The sequence below is a fragment of the Empidonax traillii genome, unplaced genomic scaffold (assembly GCF_003031625.1).
Source record: "Empidonax traillii isolate 1590-97213 ecotype Southwest subspecies unplaced genomic scaffold, ASM303162v1 scaffold2219:size63860, whole genome shotgun sequence".
Classification (NCBI taxonomy): Eukaryota; Metazoa; Chordata; class Aves; order Passeriformes; family Tyrannidae; genus Empidonax; species Empidonax traillii.
Window position 1 is genome coordinate 35,679 of NW_020957412.1, and position 18,980 is coordinate 54,658.

At 52.5% G+C, this 18,980-nt stretch overlaps 1 protein-coding gene across 3 annotated transcripts in view; it reads left to right on the forward strand.

The window, feature by feature from the left end:
- Nucleotides 1-10,496, forward strand: part of LOC114071707 (gap junction gamma-1 protein-like) — a 30,965-nt gene extending 20,469 nt beyond the window's left edge. For 2 of the 3 annotated variants that reach the window (XM_027909555.1, XM_027909556.1), the window contains exon 2: nt 8,049-10,496. In XM_027909555.1, the coding sequence (XP_027765356.1) occupies nt 8,069-9,316 (1,248 nt within the window). In that variant the 5' untranslated portion in view covers nt 8,049-8,068 and the 3' untranslated portion in view covers nt 9,317-10,496. Of the gene's footprint in view, nt 1-3,693; nt 3,802-8,048 lie in introns of those variants that run through there. The other variant, XM_027909557.1, reaches the window with a different exon arrangement.
- The last annotated feature ends 8,484 nt before the right edge of the window (nt 10,497-18,980 follow it).

Sequence of the window (18,980 nt, forward strand, 5' to 3'; positions counted from 1 at the left end):
AAAAAAAAAAAAAAAAAAAAAAAAAAAAAAAAGGTGTTTTTTCTCAACACTGAAATTTATCTCAGGAATGTGTCCGTCACAGCGAAATTTTCAGCTGGGAAGGGCTGGAATAAATCCCTTCTGCTCTCCAGCCCGGGGTTTAAATGCTTCCTCTGGGGTTTTGTGCTTTGGAATGTGGATCTCATTGTTTTTAACCATATCAGGTTAGGTTTTTTTGGTCGTTTTCAAAGTGAAGTGCTTTTCACCTTTCTGTGGCAATCAGTGATATCCGAAGGAAACCTTTCCCTGTTTTCCAGCAGAAATGTTATTCATTCTGCTGACACCGCTGGCTTTTTGCTCTGGGCAGAAATCAGTGCAGACTTCGCAGAAATTCCATGTTCTGACCCATCTTCTGGGCTAACTGAGGCACAGCCACGGTTCAAATTTCGTGGAAATTCAGGGTTTACATCTGCAGAGTGGACAAAAGAAAACAGCCTTTATTAAGCAGCCAAAACCCCCACAGGCTCTGGAAAAATGTGTGAGACCAGATTTTCTCTTGCAAGGAGCCAGAGACCAACCACATCACCCTGATCCAGATCAAAACCTTCCCAGGTTCACCCAACAGGACCAAGATCAACCTGAGCATGAACAGGAAGAGACCTTTGTCTCTCTGTCACTCAGAGGACACCTTTGCACCGGGATTGCTGTCACCTCTGTCCTGAAAAGTCCTCCCAGAGGTTCGTGATGGAGCAGATTTTAGCAACAGGCCCCTGGAGCAGCTTTTTCTGCTGCCTGTAAATTGGGTTTTTAGGGGAGGTAAAGTTCTGGCTGAGTTCTTGGGGTGGGAAGCCCTGATTAGTCCCAAGGCTTGGAGAAGGGGTTAAGTGAAGTTAATCCAAGAGAAAAAGACAAGATTTAAGAGAAGATTTCCTTCGGCCTTTGCCCTCACTTGTGGTGTTCGAACATTTTTGCTCCTTGGACATGAAATTCTGTCATCTCAAAACCCCCAAATCTGATGATTTCCAGAAAGGTAAAACCTGGCATTCTTAATTTATTTCAGTTTTGTGACATTTGTCTCAAGTCAAACGTTGCATCCCAGGTCATGTTTTTTAAAAAAAAAAAAAAAAAGGCTTATCGTTTGCACAAAGATGTGCATCTTCATTTCACTTAGCTTAAAATTGGAGCAAATAAACACCCAGAAGGGGAAAATCAGAGAGGAAAATGAGCTGTCAGCACAACCCAGCTCGGAGCTTTGGAGGTTTGTGCTCAGAGTGGACAATTATGGTTCCTACTCAGCACTGAGGCAGCAGGGAGATGTTACACCAGATCTCATTATCATTTGTGACAGCACTTATTTATTTCAGTGGGACATTTAAATAAATCTGTATAGATCCCTGCTCTGAAACACAAGCGGTGCCTGGGGCAGAGGTGACCTGCAGAGGTGGCTCCCAGCCAGAATTACACAAGGCTCCATCACATCTTTCCCCCTCTGTCCCCTCTCTTTTATTCCCCCTTTTTCCATGCCAAGCATTGAATGGAGGGCCTGGGAGGCTGCAGGGGGTGGGTTTTCCCTGCAGATTCATTTATGGCTCTGCCTCCAGCCCTCTGCCTCCTTCCCTGGGTGATGGTTTGGTGATGGGAACCGCTCAGTCCCTTCCAGAGGGGTGGCTGGAGCTGCTGGGCTTCAGCTGGAGCAGGAGCAGATGTTGCCTGGCCGGCCTGGAGCACAGATGCCCCCAAAAAAACTTCCACCAGGCAGCAATCGCTGCGTTTATAAATAAACCCACACGGCTGGGAAGCAAAGGGCGTGGAAAATCTGCGTGACCCACGGGACCAGGACCACGCTGAGCTGCCCTTTTATCTCTGAGCTGCTGCCTGAAGTCCTGCAGAGCCTGGAAGTTGTTCTCAGCTGGTTATTTTTAAATAACTAATCATACTTCCCCACGGCTCCGTCCTGCACCGGCTGGAGCGGGTGGGAATGAGACCTTGGTGGCCACCCCTCAGGTCTGATGGATCTCACAGGGCTGGTTTTTTAGGAGGTTTTTTTTTTTTTAGGTGTGATGTGCTGGAAGCTGTGGGGTCCTTCCTTGTGGGGGATATGCCCCCAAAGAGCATCCAGTGGCCCCTTTGGAGGTGACCACGAGGTGACTCACCACACTGTGCCCAGACCTGAAGGACCACGAGGGGAAGGAGATCCCTTCCCCAGCGTGCTGGAGGCCAAACCCTACCCCAGCAACACTCAGGGATAATGTGGCCTCAGCCTGTGCATGTTTTCACCCTCTCAGAGGGATCCCAATGGGAGATCTCCAGGAGGGCTGTGGGGTTTTTGGGGATCTCCAGCCCTGGTGCTCTCCCCTGAAACCATCTCCTTCTGTCCTTGGAGAGTGCAGGTTGTTGCTGTGCCACATGCTGCAGCTGAAGCATGAAGCCAGGGTTGTGATAAACTGATAATTTAACTCCTTTAGATGCTTATTTCCCCAAAATGCCTCCCAAAACCTGGTTTCCCTGGTGTGGCTTATTCCCATGAGGTTGTGTTTTTCCCTAAACCTGGCTTAGCTGACAGGGCTTTTCCACTTGCCCATCTTAGATGACTAATTCCAAGCAGTGAATTAACTTACCACTGTGTATGAGTAATTATTGTATAACTTACCACTGCCTGTGAGTAATTAGCTTATAACTTAAAGCCTCGAGGGCTGTTGGTTCCAGATGCTCCAGCAAGCAGGAATTGCCCTTCCACATCCATTCAAGCTCTTTGGGAAACCAGAGGCCTGACAGCAGGAGGAATATCCTGCTTTTCCAGGGCCAGGGATGAAAGTTCCTGATAAACCGTATGGTTCCCAACCCTCTCCTTGAATGAATCGGAACATCTTTGTGCCCTCAGAGATGGGACCTGATCCTTTCCAAGCCTTGGCTGCTGCTGTGGCTTCCTCCTCCATCCCTTGGATGGACCTTCTGCCTTGATTCCCCATTCCCATCTCAGCAGATACCCAGAGCTCTGACCCTGCTGGGGTGGCAGTGCCAAAGCTCCCCACGGGTGGAGCAGGGACAGGAGGTTTGGAGCGGCAGGATGGAGGTTTTCTCCTTGAACACCACCCGGCTTAGGCTTCACGTGCCTTCCCCACCCTGCTTCTTGTTAACCACTGCTCTTGCAAAGAAGCCAGAAAGCCTCAGTGCGTGCCCAGACCCTTCACCTGCTCCCTGCTGCATCCACCAGCCCAGAGAGAGGAGCACCAGCTCTTCCAGGGACAGCTTTGCTTGGGGGAGCAGCAAAGCAGGAGCTCCAGGGTGGTTTTTCCCACTAGTGAGCCTTCCCTCTCTCTTTTCTTTTTTTTTTTTTTTTTTTTTAATTATTTTTTCGCCCCCAACAGCCAAGGAACCTTTGCCAAAGCGTGTTTTCCACATGTTCCCTGTTAGTCATGCTCTCTGTCTCACAACTCCGTTACCAGCGCCACAAGCCGATGCTATTAATTTACTTCCAACCGACTCGGCGTCGGAATTCCAGGCAGCGTTCCTAAAGCCAGCCCCGGCGGCTTGTTTGGATTTCAGACCAATGCCCCCCTCTCTTCCCCGGTGTATTTATACAGCGCCTTCCCCTCTTCTCCCGGGGCTTGGCGAGGGAAGGAGCGCCGGGAGCCGCTCCGGGGTTGTGCCCGGGGGTCGGGCGGGGGATGCCCCAGAGGCGGGGTCCGACAGCACCTTAAATACTTCCCTGGAGCTCCGCTTTCCAGCCGCTGGGGCGGGGCTGGACCGAGGCAGGGGGAGTTTATCCAGGGCAAGGCACAGGAATGTCGCTGGAGCCACCGCCAGCAGCACCATGTCTCTGTAAGTTGATTTCTTTTTTTTTCCCCTCCCATTGTTTCCCCCGCTGTTTAAGCAGCCGTGTAGAAAGGAAGGGCATCCAGCCAGCGCGGGGCAATTTCTTTCTCCCTTCGGCTTATTTTAAACTGGGGTTGTAAAGTTGTGGGGTTTTTTTGTTTTTTTTTTTTTTTTTTCCCCGGGTCTAACAGTTGTGCCTGTGGTTGCGTAGAGGGATCGGCAGGTTTTGGGAAGTCGCCGTGACGGGAATGCAGAGCCCAAGGCTCAGTCCTGTACCTGGCTACACATAATTTGGACTGCTTTAGGAGTTTCTGGTGGTTTGAGCAGTCCATTTCCTGCTGTGCAGCTCTCCTGGAGTGAAAAACTTTTGCCCTGTGAGCGTTCCACGAGCTGCGTGTCAGCCAGTCTGGAGGTGACGTGTGAAGGTGGATGATTGAATGAATGGATTTCAAAGCCAGGGGGATGATGGTTCCTGTCTTTGGTAGATAATGAGCTTCATGAACCACCTGATCTAATCCATCTACCTGCTGCAGATCCACACAGGTTTGGGGTTTTTTTTTCCCCAGGCTGTGTAACTTTCCCACTGCATGGAGGGAATTAGATCTCGTGGAAGCATGTGGAAAGATGTAAAAATCCATTTTCTGTGCTTTTCTGGTTGGCTCTGTGACGAGAAAAGACAGTCTTTTCCTAGGGGCATCCTATCCATCAGCCCCGAGAACAAATCTTTCCTTGGAAGCGTGTTTGCCATATAATTGATCCCAGATTATTACGGGGCACTCACCCCCCACTCTTTAAGCAATTAAAGGTGTTGAAATCTCTTAGCGTGGACTTTGTAGCCCGTGAGCCACGAAAAGCAGTGGAAGTTCGACTGAACTGGTTGTAGGAGGGGTTTGAACTCGTTCCCTTCAGCTCCTGCTCTCAGATCCAGTGCCAGGAGGGTGGGCTGGCACACACACAGGAGTGTGACATCCAGGGGTGATCCCACACAGAGGGGTCCCAGGGGCACAGGGGCAGCTGGTGGCTGTTCCCTGCAGATGTTCCTGCAGATCCAGATGTGCACAGGGGGCTGAGCTGCGGTGTCAGCGGCAGGACCAGCACCTCGAGCTGGTGGCCAGAGTTGTTCTTCCCAAAGCAACAACCCTCCACTTGTGTTATTTATCTGTTTTCCCCTTTTCCTTGGCTCAGGAGGTTTGGGAGTGTTTAGGACCAGAGCTCTCAGGGGCTCCTTTCTAAAACGTGCCCCCCAGAGGAGACAGCGGGTTCTTTGCTAACAACCAGTTCAAAACTTGAATACTTACTCCAAAAGCCGTGGTTACCTCGGTCAGACTCTCCCAGCCCCATCAAACAGCAGCTGGGAGGTGACTTGGAACTTTAGGGATCATGTCTTTGAGTAACACTCATAAAATGGGAAATTATCCTCGGTGTAAACCTCGGAAACCCTTGAGGTGAGCCCTGAATTTTGAATGAACTGCTCTCCAGGACACTTGAAGTGCGTCTTTAAGGACAATTTGGGGCTTGCAGTTAGTCGGGGATGCAGGTGGGAGGTGGTGGGGGCTGAGCAGCTGAAGCTGATGTGTCCTCAAGCCTCGGGCAGACCCAGGTGCTGCACAGACGGATGCACCGTGTCCCACACCCAGCAGGGTCTTCCCTTCCCAGCCCCCCGTCAGCTGGAGCCTGGCTGAGTGCCTGGATTAATCCTACAAATCATTCAACACCCCATTTCGCCCATATTTGAGTGTGAACGCAACAGGGGAAGGAAAAAAGACACTTTAGGGGGTACCCACTGCAAAGAAGCAAAAAAAAGGCGCTCACAGGGGATGTTTTCCCATCTCACCCCTGAATAAACCCGATTTCCTCCATAAATAAGGAACAGGTCTGTGGGGGTTGCTCTCCATGTTCACCTGCACAGTGTTTCTGTGCTGACCATTGGGTCCAAGGCATCGCTTTCGGGGCAGGAGATGGGGATTTTGGTCCTGGCAGCTTTGAGGGCTGTCGTTCTCCTGAGGGCAGAGACGAGAACTTCCCCCACCTCTTCTTCTGGCTCGTCACCCAGCAGTTGTCCCTGCCTCAGTTTCTCCAGCTGCAGGACAGGGACAACACCACCTGCAGAGCTCCCACGGGCCCAGCCTGGCGTGTGAAGGCTCGGGGGTTTGGGTTCGCAGGGGGTTCGTTTGATCTGGAAACAGCAGGGTTAGAAAATTCCATCTGCTGCTCTCGAGAGCCCTCGACAGCACAGGAATTTCGCTGCATCTCGAGGCCGGGACGGTGCTGCCTCCTGGGGCAAACCAGCCCCTCTTGGCTCCTGTCCGAAAGCAAAGCCACATTCCTTGGTGTGGAGAACGGAGCAAGGCACGTTTCCCTTCCTGCTCCCGTGTGGGGCTGTGCCTGGGGCTGCTCCCACCCTGTGCTTGGCACGGGGCAGCAGGACCAAAGCCTGGATTTGGGCCGTGGAAACCCCACGGCACAGTTTTATGTCTCCAGCGGTGCAAAGCCAAGGTGGGGCCATGCTCGAGTCTCGTGGCATCATTGAGCCAGGTTGGACAGGGATTGGAGCAACCTGGACTAGTTAAAGGTGTTCCTGCCCGTGGCTTGGAACAATGTGATCTTTAAGAGCCCATCCAACCCCAAAAATTAAAGGATTCTGTGATTCCATGATAATTTTTCCCCCTTAGATCTTCATCCCCCACTCAGCCACGCTCACCTAGCATGGAGGGTTAGGTTTGATGTCCACACTCTTTCCACACATGGACAACAGCCCTCTCCCTCTCCTCTCCCTCTGTCCTCTCCCTGTCCTTCCAGTGCTCTCTGGGTCCATGATGTTTTCCCTGTCACTCTCACCTCCAGGTATCTGTCAGGGCTGTGCCAGTCAAGCAGTAAAAAGCCTCCTGTCTTTAGTGATGCCTGGGGGTCACCCAAGGAGCTTGGGCTGAGGTCCCACTGCAAGTCAAGCTAAACACAGAATGGTTATTACAAGCTCTTCCTCCCCAGCTGTCCAGGTCTTCTAATAAATGCCTGGGTTTCTCTTGAAAGCTTTATTTTTGAAAGGTTTATTTTTGAAACAGTCTGCATTTGATTAAAGCTTTGTTTTGTTTTGTTTTTCTTCAAAAGGGACTTAAAAGGGCCATCGGCCTGTAAACATAAATATTCCCATTCTTTCGCCGATTCTTTGCATTTTTCTGGGTTTGCTAATAAAGGATATTGCAGAGTCTCTGTGATGTGGGCAGCACCCTCTGCTCCGGCTTTTAGCTCAGGCCCTTGAACTCGTGTTGTCTGAGTGAGTTTATCCCACAGAACCGTTTGGGTTGGAAAAGACCCCTGAGATCACCGAGCCCAACTCAGCACCACCCTGTTCACCACTAACCCACGTCCCCCAGTGCCACATCCACACACCTTCAAAAGCCTCCCAGGGGTGGTGACTCCACCGCTTCATCTGGTTGGTAACCATTTTTCCTTTCCTCTCTCCCTGCTTCTCTCTTTCTTTACCCTTTTAATCTCTTTTCTTCTTTTTTCCTTCTCTTGTGGGTAACTTAAAACCAACGAATCGTGTTTTACTAAAGCTGGTAAACTGATGGTTTGCAGTAGGTGTTTTCTGGGGAGTGGGTTTTTGTGCTGAGTGTTTCAGTGAAATTTTTTTTCTTGGTTTTTGTTTTGTTTTGTTTTGTTTTGTTTTTACTCCTGTAAAACCTTTTGCCAAAATATCTTGCTTTTCTCATTAAATTAGAAGAATTTCTCTTCCAGAAGAGTGTGTGACTCGTTCTCCAGACTCGAGTTCGGGGTTATAACGTACCAAAAGGCTTTTAAAAAGTCTTTAATAAAATGTAACCTCTCTGGGCAGCTTATGGCTCAAAATCTGGAGTGGAACACTGCCCCTGGTGCAACCTGAGGCAATTTCCTCCTGTCCTTTCACTTGTTATCTGGGAGAAGAGCCTGACCCTCACCTTGCTACAACCTCCTGTCAGGGAGTTGGAGGGAGGGAGAAGGTCCCCCCTGAGCCTCCTTTTCTCCAGGCTGAGCCCCCCCAGCTCCCTCAGCTGCTCCTGCTGCTCCAGCCCCTTCCCAGCTCCGTTCCCTTCCCTTCCCAGCCCTTCCATGTCCTTCTTGTCATGAGGGGCCCAAAACTGCCCCCAGAGTTCAAGGTGTGGCCTCACCAGTGCCCAGCACGGGGGGGGCAATCCCTGCCCTGGTCCCCGTGGCCGATACAAGACGTGACCTCGCCAGCCCATGGTTTTTATTTCCCCCCTTTTTCCCCGCAGGTTATAACTGAGTAGCCCTTATGACCAACATGAGCTGGAGCTTCCTCACCCGCCTGCTAGAAGAGATTCACAATCACTCCACCTTCGTGGGGAAGGTCTGGCTCACCGTGCTCATCGTGTTCCGCATCGTCCTGACCGCCGTGGGGGGCGAGTCCATCTACTCCGATGAGCAGAGCAAGTTCACCTGCAACACGAAGCAGCCGGGCTGCGACAACGTCTGCTACGACGCCTTCGCGCCGCTGTCGCACGTCAGGTTCTGGGTCTTCCAGATCATCGTGATCTCCACCCCTTCCGTCATGTACCTGGGCTACGCCATCCACAGGATCGCCCGCTCGGCCGAGGAGGAGAAGAAGTTCAAGGGCTTCAAGAAGAAGAAGCAGTTCGCCCTCAACTGGCAGGCCGTGCGCAACATGGAGGACGCGATGGAGGTCGACGAGGAGGAGCCCATGATCTCGGACGACGCGGCGGAGCACGAGACGGCCAAGGCCAAGCCCAAGAGCAAGGAGCCCCAGAAGCACGACGGGAGGAGGCGCATCCAGGAGGAGGGGCTGATGAAGATCTACGTCTTCCAGCTGCTCACCAGGGCCTCCTTCGAGGTCTGCTTCCTGATAGGGCAGTACCTGCTCTACGGCTTCGAGGTGGAGGCGTTCTACGTCTGCAACAGGGTGCCCTGCCCTCACACCGTGGACTGCTTCGTGTCCCGGCCGACGGAGAAGACCATCTTCCTGCTGGTGATGTACGTGGTGAGCTGCCTGTGCCTGCTGCTGAACATGTGCGAGATGTTCCACCTGGGGTTCGGCACCATCCGCGACGCCATCCGCAACCGCAAGATCAACAGCTTCAGGCAGCCGCCCTACAACTACGCCTACCCCAAGAACATCTCCTGCCCCCCCGAGTACAACCTGGTGGTGAAGTCGGAGAAGCCCACCAAGATCCCCAACAGCCTGATGGCCCACGAGCAGAACTTGGCCAACGTGGCCCAGGAGCAGCAGTGCACCAGCCCCGACGAGAACCTGCCGGCGGACCTGTCCACCCTGCACAAGCACCTGAGGGTGGCCCAGGAGCAGCTGGACATCGCGTTCCAGAGCTACAGCAGCACCCAGGCCAACACCCAGCCCTCCAGGACCAGCAGTCCCGCCTCGGGGGGCACGGTGGTGGAGCAGAACAGGGCCAACACCGCCCAGGAGAAGCAAGGTGCTAAACCCAAGGCCTCCCTGGAGAAGGGGAGCTCCAGCAGTAAGGACGGAAAGACGTCAGTATGGATATAACTTTGTGGGAAAGGTGAGGGGGCAGCAATAAGTGGGTGGGGGTTATTTTGGTTTGTCTCTGGTTTTTGGCGTCACCTTGTGTTTGTTTCGCTGGGCACAGGCACAGTTTTTGTGTGGAAGTCGAGAGAGGAGGAGTTTCAGACCAATTTAGTGCTGTCTTCCAGGGCGTTAACAAAAGACATTTCTTCCCTGTTTCCGACTTGTTCTCCAGCTGGGAACCTCCAGTGAGTAACAGCAACCCACCCCTGCACCTCCCACCCCTTCAGTCCCCACCAGAGCCCCCCAGCAGAGATGGACAATGCGCTGTGGGGGGAGATGGAGCTGCTGGGGGCTCAGGAGGGAGGTCAGGCTGGCACGAGCAGCCGCCCTCCTGCACGGGCAGGGCTCGAGGGCTGCAGGTTCAGGCGGCGTTTAATTACTAAACACACCCTTAATCAAATTAATTTCTGATTCCCCCTGATATGAGAACAACTGACACGTTGCACGGACCTTCCCGACACAGCGTCCTGCCTGGACTGGCAGGGGCTCTCGCAGGGCATCATGAAGGCATTGTTGGATGCTGCAAGCCAGGAGCTGGCACCCACATTGGGTTATGGGGCAGGAACACAGGGACTGTCTCACACAGAGAGCCCAAAGAACAGCCCAGCACTGAAGGTTTCATCTTTTCTTCCTCTGCATGGAAGCAAAAAGCGGGATCTGCTCCAACCCCCCGGAGCAGGAGCGAGCAGCGACGCCGCATCCTCCCAGTGCCTGTGTAGCACTTGCTACAGATGTGATGGGGCTCCCTGCAGTCACAGAGTTCTTAAAAAACTGCTGCTTCACATCATCAGAAAGTGCCTTTTATGCAACCAGGAAAACAAAAGTGTGGAGGGTTTAGGCTTCTTTATTTGCTGAGTTTTAGTAGAGGTCGGAAGGACGGCGTCGGCAAATCTCGGTTTTCTGATTAATCAAGGAAATTTGGGCAAATTTGGGTGTTTGGGTTTTTTTTTGATGAATGAAGGAAGATCTCTGTTGGTAAGTTTGTTTTCCTGATGAATCAAACCCTTATAAATAGTGGCAGGAGGCAGATCTATGCATAGTGTGTCTCTGGTGTGTGTGTGTACATGTACGTATAATATACAGACACATATGAACATGTGTGTGTGTGAATATAGACATAGAGAGATATATGTAAATGTAATATCAACCCTCTGGTCATTTTACAGCCTTCCACCTCCCCTGGGAAAACCCAGCTGCTCCAGGACTACTGGAGCTGAGCTCACCCTGGAGCAGCTGTTGGGCTTTCACCCTCCAGCCTCACCTGGGCAACGGGGAGGTTTCCCACATTTTCCTGAGGGGCTTTGCAGGAGATCTGGCTTCGGTGGGGACAGGACCAGGATGGCAGCAGGAAGTTTTTCCTTGGTTTACAGGGAGTTTTTTTAAGCTTGGCTGGGGTTTAGGGTGGTTTTCCTGCACTTACAGTAGTCTGGGGGCATATTGAAAGCTGCTGAGCTCCAAGGCTCCTGCTGGTGCTGAGATGTGCTCTGTCAGGGTGGTTTCATCCCACATCTCCTGCACAGCTCTGGGGCTGTGGCTTTGTTCCCCTTACAGAAGGAAAACCTCATCACTGGGAGCACAGGGAGCATCTCCTGCCAAGTGGCAGAGGCTGAAAGCAGGAGCTGCCCAGCTCTACCAGAGACTGGTCTGATCCCTGAGATGTTCCCAGGATACCTGTGGCTTGGCAGATGCTCTTGCAACCTCCCAATAATCCTGTGGCTGATTCCTCACCATGGAGAACCCAAGCAGGCAGAGCCTTCGAGATCAAACCTAACACAAAAGAAGTCAATCCTCCCTAACACAGTCCCTGTGCTGAGCTGTTCCCTCAGGGCTGTGCCAGCCACCCAAAATCACATCCAGATCCAGGGGCCAGTTTTTCTTATCCATTGGATTTACAGGATTTCTTGCTGGGCATCACTGTCACGTCCTTGAGATCAGTCCCCAGAAGCCTTGAGGATGCCCTGTTGTGTCCAGGCCCTTTGGCTCCCCGTTTTGGGGAGCAGGCAGAGGATTTGGATATGCCCTTCAGCTCCTAGGAACCTCAGCTGAGCTGCTCCATGCCTTTAGAGGACACTCCTGCAAGCCAAAAAGTGGAATTAAAAAGGGAAGCAAAGAAACACCCTACAAGGTATCCAGCTGTAAATAGTCAGTGTGGTTTTGTGTAACAGCCTGGGGAACACTTCCAGTCTTGTTCCTGGTCCTGCTGAAGGCACTGGTAAAATGCCTGGAATGCTGTTTGTTTTCACTGCTAGAGATCTTCCCCTCCAAAAATGCATCCAGGAGGAGGGTCAGCACATCCTTCCCCCCCATCAGCAGCAGTAGCACACATCCATCCCAAATTTCTGCTGGGAATCTTTGCAGGAGAGGCTCAGGAAGTTCACACCGGGGTGGTGGGGAGACAAACATATCCAGCTGTGCTGTTTGTCCTTGTGTTCTCTCCTGGCTGGGGGTGTGCTGAGCAGAGCAGGAGAGGCTGGATGCTGACAGGGCTGCTGTCCCATGTCCTCAATGCCTGCACAGGCTGCTGGGAAGGAGAGAGAGGTGCTCCCGAGTGGAAATCGCTCTTTTGGCATTCAAGGGCACAAAGCTTGTCCTCCACATCAGTGTGACTCCTCTTTTATTCCCAGCCCTGTGTCCCATGGGAAACAGTGTGTATTTAAAGTCATGATCCCGAGGGGATGGTGGAAGCTCTGAGGAGATCCACGGTTGGATGCTGCCTGGGTTCTTCTGATTCCTTTTGGATGAGCAGCAATCTCACAGCCCTGGATAAACTCGTCCTTCCCACGCCATGCTGGGAAGTGCTGCCCCTGTGCAGGAGTCTGGATTTTGGATATGTCCTGCCCATAGCAGCCCCAGCTGTGACCTGAGCATTTCCCAGTGACTCAGATCTGCCCCTCAGCTCCTGCTGACCTGCAGGTTCACCGCTGAGTCACCCAGGGAGAGGAATGTGCCCCCCCTGCTCTTCCTTCAGGAAACAATCCTGGCAAATCTCTCCCTGTGGGGAAAGCAGGGCGCAGATTTTAAGCCAAAAAAAAACCCCAAACCTGGTCACAGTGATCTGAACTACTCATTAAACCCACTCTACAGGGCAGGTTGACCTGCCTCAGTGGTACAGGGGGTCAGTGCCTGATGGAAGGAGATGCCAGGGCTTTGTGCCTGTAGGTTCAGAGGCACCTGGAGCAGCAGGGTTGGGAAAGGACCATGGATCTTCTTGCCAACTTGCCACCATCAAATGACTCCTTAATGGGTGACGTGAACCCCCCTCACTGCAACCCCCGGTGTGTCCTCCCCTCAGCAATGCAGAATGTCTCATGCTTTTAACATCTGCATATTTTGGGTGTTTGAAGACTTGTTTCCAGGCTGTGCTGGTCCTGGGGCCACCTTCCCCCTCTGCTCCTCTCCACCCATCCATCCATCTGCCACCCTGGGTCTCCCCAAAACCCCATCCTCTGCAGGCATGGGGGTTGCTCCCCTCTCCAGATGTGTGCTTGTACATTTGGGACCCTCCTGCCCTCCCTCAACCCCCTTTTTTTTTTTTTTGTGCCACCCCAATCCTGGGATTCTGGGTGACCTGTGGGTCCTGCAGCAGGTTCACAGCCCCCTCCCCTGCTGGTGTCACCAGCACACTGGACACTCCACACGCTGTTTTCCACGGGGAGAGTCAATAATTGCAGTATTGACGAGTGCCAGAGCCAGGGCAGACTGTTGGGTGATCAATACACCCCCCTTGCTTAGGGACACGGGGTAACAGCTCCCTCCGCCCTCCCTCCAGCCAGCCCCGCTCATCCACCAGCACCAGCCTTTCCAGCCCTGCTTTCCCGTGGTTTCCAGGTGTTTTGGCAGGGGTTGAAGAACGAGGGCACGTTCCCAGCAGGAATGTGTGAGCTGTCTGGGAGAGATGCGAAGTTTCCTGCGAGGTCCCAGCCAGCCTGGAGGGCACCACTGGCTCCTCTGAGCCTGGGGCGGGGGAGGGATCCTGGCTCTCCCAGCTCCCAGCTGAGCCAGCACGAGTCCCTAGAAACAGAAAAGATTATTATTATTGATATTATTATTACTCTGTATACTGAGTTGCTCGCTTCCCCCCTTCCTCCTCCACTCTGTGACCTCAGAGTCCTTTAGGATATTGCCTCTTCCCACTGAGTCACTGCCACGAAGGCATTAATGACTCTGCAGGAATGACTCCTCTCGGGGGGGGACAGGACCAGCAATCCCTGCTCTTTATCCTGTCAGTTGGGCAAGGAAAAGGACAGACAGGCAAAATATGCATAACCACGAGCAGAATCCCCATCAGAATCATTCCAAACTCCACCAGCAGCTCAAGGAATTTCAGTTAAACCCCGGAGCATCAGCCATGGAAGAAATGCCAACAGTACAGTTAATGCTTTGCTTTTCCTTTTTTACAGTTTGCAGTGTTGTTCACACACAGGACGGGTTTGGCTCTGCAGCTGAACTAATTGTAAATGTTGACTCTCTTGCTAAACTTGGTCAGATGAAGTGCCCACACTTATATTTCTCTTCTTACCATTCAGGGCCAGGAATGTCCCAAGTAAAAGCCAGATTACCTTCTTGCTTGCATTGCATTCCACTGGGAAATACTTGAACTTAACTCAAGGCCATAACCAGTCTGTGCTGTTACAAAGCGTCTGGGATTGTTATTTTTATTGTTGTTGTTAATTTTTTTAATTATTATTATTATTATTATGTACTAACTGTATTTGAACTAGGAATTTTTGGAGTATGAGGTTGAATCTGTACGTATTTTTCAGTGTCAGTGTTACATCTTGGACTGTAGTTAGAATATTAAACGCTAGTCAAAGGAGAAGGAGACATCAGTCCAGCTCTTCAACTGGTTATTCCACATCCATTACTAATAACATGGAATAAAACTTACATTTTGTTACATGATGTGAAGCGTGTGATGTTTCCTTGGGACGGGCCCTTGAGTGTGGAGAAGAAGTTGTTCCCGATCCATGATTTGCCCGTTTTAGCCGTGGAGGAGCTTTTTTTTTTTTTTTTTTTTTCCCCAGATATGGGTATAAATCACTGCAAAATAGTTTTGCCTTAAGAAGCAGTTGACCTTCGAGTTGTTTGGGACGTGTTGTCTCCCTGATGAATCACTGCCTTGCAGTTCCTTCGGGCACGGAGCTCAAACTGCTGGGGAAAGCCTGCGCTTCCAAAAAGCGAGAAAACTTTGGGGAATCTGGGAGAAACTGATGATTCAGGCCGAGCAAACGATGGGAAAGAGCTTTGTGAGAGAGCCTGACTTTCCACACACACACAGCCTCGGTCTCTGCTCTGCCCGTTAAATCGCAGGCGCATTCACCCGCAACCCCTGTCCAAAAGTCTTCAGGAGAAAAATTTCTGGACACAAATATGCATTTTCTTCCTGTTTTTCTTTTCTTTTCTTTTTTTTTTTTTTTTCTTGTTTCTCTGGAAGTTGAGCTGTGTTGACAAATTCTTCGGTATGAGCAGGATGTGGTCCCACCGAGAGGGAGAAGAGCCAAGGCCAGGCTGGACGAGGCTCGGAGCAATCTGGGAGAGTGGAAGGTGTCCCTGCCCATGGCAGGGGGTTGGAACTGGATGATTGATCCCTAAGGTCCCTTCCAAGCCAAACCATTCCATGAATCTGTGATTCCAAGAGCAGGATCACCTGACAGGCCCACAGGGTGGGTCAATGGTCAGAAGCAATTTTAGGCTAAAACGCCCCAAATTAAAGGAAATCTTTGCTAAAGACCAAGGTGTCCTTCAAACCAGCAAGGTCTGAGGAATCAGGTGAGCTTGTCCCTCTGGCAGCCACATCCTACCTGGCTGTCCCAGAGGATTCAGTGGGAAATCACTGAGTGAGGTGCAGTCTCATCTCTTGCCCCCGTGTCACCTCCGAGTTGCTGCTGCTGGAAAAGGTGGGGACAGTTTCCATGGAGGAAGGGCAGAGCCAGAGGGTGATGTGGCCCCCTGAGTCTGATGCTCAGTAGAAGGAGGAATGGCAAAAGCAGCTCTCCCATCCACCTGTATTTTGAGAACCTGGAGAGTAATTGCAAACCCCTTAATTTCTTTGGAAAGCTGGACTAATGATACCAGTGACTGTCCCGTTCTCTCTGGGATCATAAAAGCCTTCTTTTCCATTGGCTGCTCCAGTATTCCTGTCAACAGCATCCCACTGGCTCCTAATCACTCCTCCCAAGGGAATGCCAACAACAGCTTTGCCTCCATCTTCAGCCCCATCGGCATGGAATCATTGGAAAAGCCCTCTAAGATCAACGAGTTCAACCACTAACTCAGCGCTGCCAAATCCAACACATGTCCCCAAGCACCACACCCACACAGTTTTTAAACATTTCCAGGGATGGTGGTTCCTCCACTTCCCTGGGCAACCTGTTCCAGTGCCTGCCCACCCTTTCAGTGACGAGATTTTCCCTAATATCCAACCTAAACCTCCCCTGGTGCAACTTGAGGCCGTTCCCTCTTATCCTATCACCTGTTACCTGGGAGAAAAGACCAGCCCTCCTTTCAGAGCATCTCCTCTGTCTCACTCCCAGCAAACTCAGCTGCCACTTTATCCCTGCTTTATTCCTGCAACCTGCCTGTTGTCCTTGCAATTTCCCCGTCATCACTGATCTTTGCACTGCCCAGGCCAGCCACAGCCCATGTTTCCCTGTCCAGGATTGTGGGATATTGTCTTGGAGCCAGAAGTGCTGCCGTGGCTCACCACAGCCCCACGTCCTGCTGGCTGCCTGTGACTGATCTTCCGGGGCACAGCCTGGGGAATATTCATGAAATAGCGTTTGGGATGAAGAATTGCTTCTCGTGTGGGTTTGGGGATGAGGGTTTGTGCTCAACACCCCGAGAAAAAGCTGGAGAAAATGAGTTTATTGTAGCAGCATTAACCCCCAGGGCTGGCTGCAGTGGTTAATCCCTGATTTCTGCTGGTGGAGGGCTTATGGGTGGATAAATAAATGCCAAGGATGAGCCCTCACGAGTGGGAGCCTCAGGCTGTCCTGCTGCCACAGGGTTTTGGGCAGTGGGAGAGCAGAGAGTGGAAAGCTGATGGAGCTTGTGCTGGTGAAGAACAGAGAGAGAGTCTCTGTCCCTTGTCACCATCCTCTCATCCATGAGGATTTCTGAGTTGCCCCAACACGCCTGCCTGGATGAAAGGTGTTCCACCAAGGGGGGAATTTTCCCTTTGGGATAGTGCTTAGCCAGAGATGCTGTCATGGAAGCTCTGGGAGCTGTGTTGTCCCTCCAGCAAGGTTTCAGGTCCCCTAATTTTAGTGAGGACAGACAGACATTCAGAGAGGGCTGGCACAGACCTCCCAGGGGTTCTCGGTGTTGCAGGTCTCACCCATGCTATGACTCGTCTCAAACCATCCCCTGAGCTGATTTAATGCACCAAACTGGCAGAGCTGTAGTTTCTGACACTGAAATGTTTAAATGTGACTTTACCAGCTGCAAAACTCTGTGATAAAGGAAAAGCAAACCCAGAGAAAAGTTGAATAAAAGTATGGGAGAGGGAAAAGCAAATGAAGGCTTGAACTGGCCCCCTCGTTCTTCTCCGTTTTCAATTTTATTTCTCTTGCTGCCCTTGCACATATCTACACGTGGGGTTTGATACAAGTTGGGCGATGGCTGGGAAGCAGCATGGGAATGCGTGGGGATAGCCAAGGGCATCCCATGGAATGGCTGATCCCCATGACATGGTGGGTGCAGCAGGGATGTGGCACCAGCAAAGAGCTGGATCCAGCTGTGAGTCCACCTTGGGCTCTGGAGTTTCAGCCCAGCTGTGCTTCCAGATATGGGACTTTCCCCCTTCTCCTGGGCCTCCAAAAAGCACCCACAGCTCTTGCTCTTGGCACATTCCCACTTGCAGGGAGAGGAGAAAACCCCTCTGGGCATCAGCTCCCTGCATCTCCAGATGGTTTCAGGCCAGGCTGAGGTTTCCTCAGCCCCGTTTCCCACACCCAACACGTGCCAGGGGGGCGGGCAGAGCTCTCCACGTGCCAAGGTCACCTCAGATCACATCTGTGCCAGCCCTGACTTCCCCACCTGCTCTGCCTGTGGCTGACAAGTGTCACCTCCAAGCAGGGCCAGCCCCAAACTGAACACTCTGTACCTCCTGGCACCACCAGGAGCTGATCTGTCCCCCACACACAGGGGTGTGTGATAAGGTTATCTCACCCAGGACACGCAGGCAGAGCCCAGTCCTGCCCCAGGGCCTGCTGGAGGAACACACTGGGCGTCCCCAGCTCCTGCAAAACGGGTCCCTCCGCTCAGGGTTTTGGGATCGGTGGGGTTTAGGGGCTTGCAATCGATCCTGGAGATTTTAGCAGGGTCATTCAGGGCCAGATGACACCCCCACACACACACTCCCTGCAGAGCTGCTCGTTGCTGGTGGATGGCCTGGAACCGAATTGCAGCCACTGGAGAACAGGAATTGCAGATGACAGGGGATGACTCACGGCCATTCCTTGGACTGTGGGATGAATTCCAGCAGAAAGAGCTGCAGCCAAACCCGAGGCTATCCAGGCCCTTCATATTCCACTTCCCAGAGCACCAGGGAATGTTCAAGAAGGAAGCAGAACAGCACCTTCAGCTCCGTGATTTTAACAGGGATTTCCCATCCCTGGAAACATTCCAGGCTCTGAGCAACCTGAGGGATTGAAGGTGTCCCTGCTTGTTGCAGGGGGCTTAGGCTAAATAACCTTTTAAAGGTCCCTTCCAACCCAATTATTCCATAATTCCATGTTTTTATTTCAGTGCAGTGCTTATTAGAATTCCCACTGCTAAACATTATAATTTAAGACAGAGCTGCTGACAAAGTTTTTCCAGGAGTGTTACAAGGAGGATGGGGGCAGTTGGTGGGTCCTGCAGAAACAGAGGTAGGAGAGAATTAAAACAGTGGAAAACAGGAAGTTTTCCAGCAGGTTAGCCAAAATGTCCCTGGAAGAGAAGGCGTCCATGTGGTTTTAGGAGATTTTAGGTTCGGCAGGGGAAGGAATGGAGGTGTTCGAGGAAACACCGGACATGGCACTCAGTCCTGCGGTCTGGTTGACAGGGTGGTGATGGGTCACAAGTTGGACTCCATGATCTCAGGGGTCTTTTCCAACCCGAATTACCTGTGATTGTGTAATGACTACGGGGGAGCAGCCGGGCTGGGCAGCCCTCGGGCAGCCCCACAACCAAACCGCGGGAGGCGGGAGCGCTTTAGGGTGTTCCCCTCTCTCCCTCCACGGCCGAGGAGCCTGGGGAGCGGCCGATCCCTAAATTCCATCCTCAGGATCCCCTTTGATCTCCCGGCCCCGATCGGGATCGCCCGGGGGGCGTGGCCACGGCAGAAGGGGGCGTGGTCTGTGCGGGCAGGGGGGCGTGGCCAGCGGCGCGGCCCCTGTCCCGCCGGCAGGTGTCGCCCTGCCTCGGGGACGCGCACAAGATGGCGGCGGCGGCGGGCGGCGGCGGGCGCGGGCTCCCCTGACGGCGCCGCCATGTTGGTGAGGGCGGTAACGGCGCCGGGGCTCCGCCGCCTGTGCCGGGGCGGGCGGGGCTCTCCCGTCGCCTGCTTCCCGCCGGGCCGGGCGCTGCTGGGCGTGCGCGGCGCCGAGGCCGCCGTGTTCCTGCAGGGGCTGCTCACCAATGA